The sequence below is a fragment of the Typopeltis vanoorti genome, chromosome 21 (assembly GCF_054136105.1).
Source record: "Typopeltis vanoorti isolate ZY-2024b chromosome 21, IOZ_Tvanoo_1.0, whole genome shotgun sequence".
NCBI classification, from domain to species: Eukaryota; Metazoa; Arthropoda; class Arachnida; order Uropygi; family Thelyphonidae; genus Typopeltis; species Typopeltis vanoorti.
Window position 1 is genome coordinate 17,725,381 of NC_143569.1, and position 6,000 is coordinate 17,731,380.

General features: G+C 37.0%; 1 protein-coding gene across 2 annotated transcripts in view; it reads right to left on the reverse strand.

Annotated features, from left to right (window-relative positions):
* Nucleotides 1-5,557, reverse strand: part of LOC150094651 (oxidation resistance protein 1A-like) — a 308,638-nt gene extending 303,081 nt beyond the window's left edge. Inside the window, exon 1 of one of the 2 annotated variants that reach the window (XM_090411008.1) lies at nt 5,246-5,557. In XM_090411008.1, coding sequence (XP_090267134.1) covers nt 5,246-5,268 — 23 coding nt within the window. In that variant the 5' untranslated portion in view covers nt 5,269-5,557. The remainder of the gene's footprint in view (nt 1-5,245) is intronic. The other variant, XM_090411009.1, reaches the window with a different exon arrangement.
* Between the last annotated feature and the right edge of the window lie 443 nt (nt 5,558-6,000).

Consider the following 6,000-nt stretch of genomic DNA (forward strand, 5'->3'; position numbering starts at 1 on the left):
TAAAGTCAAAGCACTTTGTGTCAACTCGTATAAGTAAAAATCAAAAATTATAAGTTCTGCATTACTTCAACCGTGATATCACCACCTTAGGGTATGGCTCCCACTGACAAGACCTCGATAAAGGTCAAAACCGGTATGAGTAGTGGCCCTTCCCTTAATGCATAGCATCATACATGTCTGCAAGGAGATGTGTTTTGCATTATGAGAGATACTAAGGCAAGTGATCAGAGCTTAGTCCACCTTTACTACGGTTGCCTCAGACCTGAAAATACTTCAGACGCAAACTTCGCTTACTTGCTTTTTGCTTACTTGGGAAATAAAAAAGGATTACAACCAAGTTTATAAAATTGCTTGGCATCATTAATGTCATGGTAAGCCAGCTGTCATTGCCATCCCAAGACCAGAAAATGAGCCAACACAAGCAAACAATTATTGACCTAATTCTTTGACCAGCTTCTTTATAAGCTATTATTAAAAATGTTTGATGCTAGACTGGATGCCCACAGGCAGTGACACACTCTGGATTTAATCTTTTGGGGGGGGCACTCATGATTTAATCTTGAGGGGGGGGAGGCCGAGTTAAGTAGATGATTTGAGAATACACACTACGCATTGCATATGATCTATGACTGAGTATCTGCAGTGATAGCCAATACATGATACCCATGATCTCCTTTGGCCCAGCTCGGACAAACTAAGTAGCACTCGGTCTGACGAAGCAATACTTCATTCGCCTTGTGTTCAACAGTGGCAGCGATTACCAAGAGCTATAGGGTATTCCCACCTTATGTGACCACTAATTCATAAGTAGTATAGAAATAGAAGACACAACACAACATAAATAAAAAAATGAATTTTAATTAGGAAAAGATTTTTGGAAAAGTTTCTAGTGTTTTTTTCCTTTTTCCATTTTTTTGGGGAGAGGGGTTGACACCCTCCCTGGGTGTGCCACTGCCCACAGGTACACTGCATGGCAAATACAGCAGAGCAGCATTGGATCCCAGTGATAATGATATGGATAACACATAGTAAAAAAGACTCAGAAGTAGAGCAAAGAATAATAATATTATTATTATTATTATTCGTGACACCTCCAAGGAGTCCGAACACTCATCGTGGGAGGACACCTATTGTGCAACTCTCCGTCTCCACCTCTACCACTAATCATCAACATCAGCGCCATCTACTAACCACTACCACAGATAGTATTTTTTTGTCTCTAAATTGCATGTGTTCTGAAGGGCCGATTTGTCTGTATGTGGGATGAAAAACCCGAGTTTCCGGCAGAAGAAACCCTGCTACCTCCATATGAGATCGGCTAACTCACCTTCGATTGAAAACGTCCATATAAAGATTCCTCCCATCATGACGAGACTCGAACTTAGGCCTTTTCCAATTGAAGGGCGAACGTACCATCGTTTTTCCAATTGCGCTACAGAGGCGCTTAAATGAGTTGTCAGGAGTGGGATATAAACAGAAAAATCAAAGAAAAAGAGGAAGAATGAAAACTAGTACAATCATTTCTGGAAAATATAAAAGTCACAAGAATTAGAGAGTGAAACATACACTGTTTGCAAGGAAGGTAGTGAATGAATGAATGGAATATGTTGCCAGTAGGGTGATGATGCCTAGATGCTGAATATGTTTAAGGCAAGGTATGATATGTATTGTAGTCTAGTTTCAGCACTGACAGAATCCAGTGAATGCAAAAAGGTCATTAGTTTCATTGCAGAAAGCAAGCACTAAGACAGATGTAGCAAATTATAGACCAGTTAATATCTAAGGTGCAATATTTAAAGAATTGGGTAAGTTTCTAAGGGCAGAACTCAAGAATGGGAAGATAAAGGCAAAAAATGGTTTTGTACTCCTATGGAGCACAAAATAGCTTTGTGAAAGGAAGGTCTTATCTTAGTAATCACTTTTTATAATCTAATATTAGTGGAGTTAAATAAGGAGAAACTGTTGCACCGTGATAGTGATTCTTCATCTTTTTCTTTGATTTTTCTGCCTATATTTTTTGCTCTACTTCTGAGTCTTTTTTACTATGTATCATCCATATCACTACCATGATAGTGATTCTTCTTTTTCTTTGATTTTTCTGCCTATATTCTTTGCTCTACTTCTGAGTCTTTTTTACTATGTGTCATCCATATCACTATCACTGGGATCCAATGTTCCTCTGCTGTGTTTACCATGCCAACCTTTACAAAGGCATCTGACAGGATATAACATGGGATCCTATTATCTAAGATAGGACAAATGGAAATAGACATGAAGCTGGTACTAATGGATAAATACTAGAGAAGTACAGCAGACTCTCTATACAGTAATAAATCCCAATTGACTATAGCAAAACACCACTATAACAAACTATTCTTGCGCCCTACAACTTCTCTGTATGGGCTACTGCTATTCAATTTGTACATTAATGGTAATGGCAATGTTTGAAAGAGTAATATCTAGTTTGTTGATAAACAAAACAAGGAAGAAAATAAATAAAGATGTAGAGGTTCTGCATGATGATTTGAATACACTGGCAGATAATGGTTGACAAAGTGTCAGGTTATATGCCTGGGGCTGAAGAAATTATAAGATGGGTATTATACTTATGGGATTACACTGCTTGAAACTAACAAGGCCTGAAAGATGAAGTTCAAAGAACATGCTGTGAAAGTGGGTAAAAAACAACAAACTCAAAGTTCACTTGGATATTAAGAAACACTGACAAGCAAAGGAGAAGGCAGTTATTTCTTTATCAATGGAACCATTCCTACTAGGGGTTAGAAAGATACAGAACTCATGACAATTCCAAAAATAATCTCTCAGACTCCTTTCTTTTAGTGCTACATGGTAATCAGCATTCATTTTAGTAAAATTATGGGACGATCGTGTTAGGAATAACTGCTTTAATTTTCCAAGGTTTCGACCTTCATATTAAGGTCATCATTAACATCTGACTTCCATGGAGTCTGAGACTCATCATGGGAGATACACAGTTGCTCATCCAACCGTGCTTTAAACTGATTCAATGTGTCTACACCCACAACACACTCAGGCAATGCATTCCCCTCACCAACCACTTCCCATGCAAAGAACCTACTCCTCTGCTCACACCCTCCTTATACACTTTCCAGCAATGGCCTCTTGTTCTATCCCCCTTTCCCATTCTAAGAAAAATCTCTTCCATGTTGACCCGATAACAACCCGACTAGCTTATATGTCTCAATCATATACCCCCCCCCCTCTTCCCAAGACTGTGCAACTTACTCTCAATCTGTCCTCGCACTCCACATTCCAAAGACCACCAACCACCTTTGTGAATTTTCTCTGGACTCTTTCCAACATACCCTCATCACCATGAAAACCCAGCAACCAAATGCATGCACAATAATCCATACGAGGCTTGATCAAGGCCATCATATGGATTATTGGCATCATAACCTCTCTACATATATACAATGGGATCATAACCTCTTTATTTCTACATATCAGGGTCCTCCACATCATTGCCATTATGAGATGTGACATCTTCACAACATCTTCAGGGGAAACACATGTGCAGTGTTTTCCCTGAATTTCAGATCCTTGTCCACCATCATTCCTAGATCTCTCATCTCCTCTACTAACTTTAAAAGTTTCCTCACCAAGTGCATACTTTGCATCCCATCATTGCTTACCAAATCTCAAACCTTACACTGTGCAACACTGAACTGACAGTTCCACTTACTTGTCCATTCATGCAATCTATTCAAGTCCTCTTGTAAGGCCATACATCTGCTTGACTGCATTGCTCTCCCCAGTTTTTTTTGCATCAGCTACATATCACTAGTTAAACCCATCCCAATATCACTAACATACAAACTGAATTATCTGGAGTATACACACATACATATAAAGACAAGCTACATTACATTTCTAATGGTAAGCCAAAGTTACAATGATTTGGTCAATCGTTATGCTATTTGCATAACTATAGTGGGAAAAAACAGTCTGCTCTTGTGAATGTGTATGATAAACAAGATTGTTTAACCTCTGCTGACAGCATTTACTCAATGATTTAAAATATCAAGCACTCAAAAGCCAAAAGACATCTACAGCTTGAGATAGCTCCATGCTTTGTGAATCATATTTGTCAAAATAATATAATCACTGCTAGTTATAATTAATTTAATTCTTATGGGTAATACAAATTAGACGACCATAGGCTTTTGGCCTTCAAAAGCCATGGTTATCCAACCCTCACTGACTAATCTGACTAACAATTTCATCATTGGTCAGATTACTCTGTGGGGATTAAACATAAAAGAAAAAACAACTGCCTACATTGATCGATCAATACTATGCTGCACAAGGTACACTAGTTTTCATGAAGATCTAGCTGTTCATTAGTACAACTAATTTCTTCAGCTTTAAAGGCATGAAATTGGCTACTAGGCAGTCTAATACTAAACTGAATGTCAAAACACAAAAAGATCTGTTAAATATTAAAACTAACTACAACAAAGATGGCATAAAAACTTCTGACATGCATGTATAATGCGTATCCTTCAAGTAATTCAAAATTTGAGAAGCAAATGGCAAAAACGGAATGCGTTTATTTCGTTGAGTTTTCTATTATATCACTACCAAAAGTCAACAGCCTAGCCGTGGAGATACAAGCACAAACTTCATTTACTTACACTTGGGTAGAGGATTAAAATCAGAACATAATTCTTGTCTATTATAATTATACTATCAATGGAGTGGTAACAAACGCTGCGCATTTAGTAGTGCATATTTTGCTACCTTTAAACTTAGAATTAAGAAAAAAATTCATCCATGGAAAAGGCTAATCCCACTGTAATAAATAAATCCGGGAAGTTTTTTTTGTTGTTGTTGTTGTTGTTGTGTTTTAATGTACAAGTAATCAATTCTTCAGTGACATTGCTAGTGTCGTTATGTCCTTGCGGCACGTGTAGCAAGTTTTTAAATGGAGCACATACGTGTAGTCTTACTACATGTCAGAATATACAGGAATAACATTTCATTTAACAATTACCGTATTTGTTATAGTTTTTTTTTTTTTTTACTAATCTTTTACACCTTTTGTTATTCGCCTATCAACTTGAATTTAAAAAAAAATAACAATAATAAAACAAAAATTGATACCACTATTTTGAACAAGTTAAAGCTTTTATTTTATTTGCAATGTTATTATTGCACGTGCTGTGAAGTTATAAGATAGTTACTGCAAAGTATCACTTACCTTGAAGACATTAATATTTTCATTCATGGGAAAACAATTTCATGCAAAACGCCCACCCCAATATAAACACGCCATTTTCAGCGCGTTAAAATCTGACGGCCCAAAACATACACTTAAGTAATCGTAGATCCATAACTTCTAGAATGTGCAAATGTGCCACCTGGTATACACAACTGTTCAATATATTCTCCAACAGGGAAGACAATTGACAACCTTAGATATGGTTTAAGTTGAATAATTATACTAGTATTGCCTACAGCTATGGCAGAAAAAAATAATAACACATAAACAGATACCGGAAAGCCTGCAATATGAAATATAAAGGTTCTACAACACCTAAATTACAGAAAAGAGAGCTTTAAATTAGTACTCTTCTTCTTCCCTAACCTCTACAAATGCAGTTCTGCCAAATGAATTTCAGCTTGAATGGTGATAAAACAGTTGTTTTCTGATTACGCAACGTTGGAAAAACCATGAGGAGTAGAACAGATGTTGCAAATGGAATTGAATAGAGTTTGTGAATCGTCCTACCAGCTCACTGTAGCAAAGTATAAGATTTTAAAGTTCAAGAAGCACATATAAGGTGCAGATTATAAGATTGGTGGGGATGTCTTGGAGAAAATGAGAGATCTCTGGTTGTTTGGTGGATAAGGACCTGAAATTTCGGGAATATTTTGCAAAATTGTGAGGACAGCAGTGCATTGTGGCAATGGTGTGAAGAATACTGATATGCAGGAATAAGAATGGTATAATTC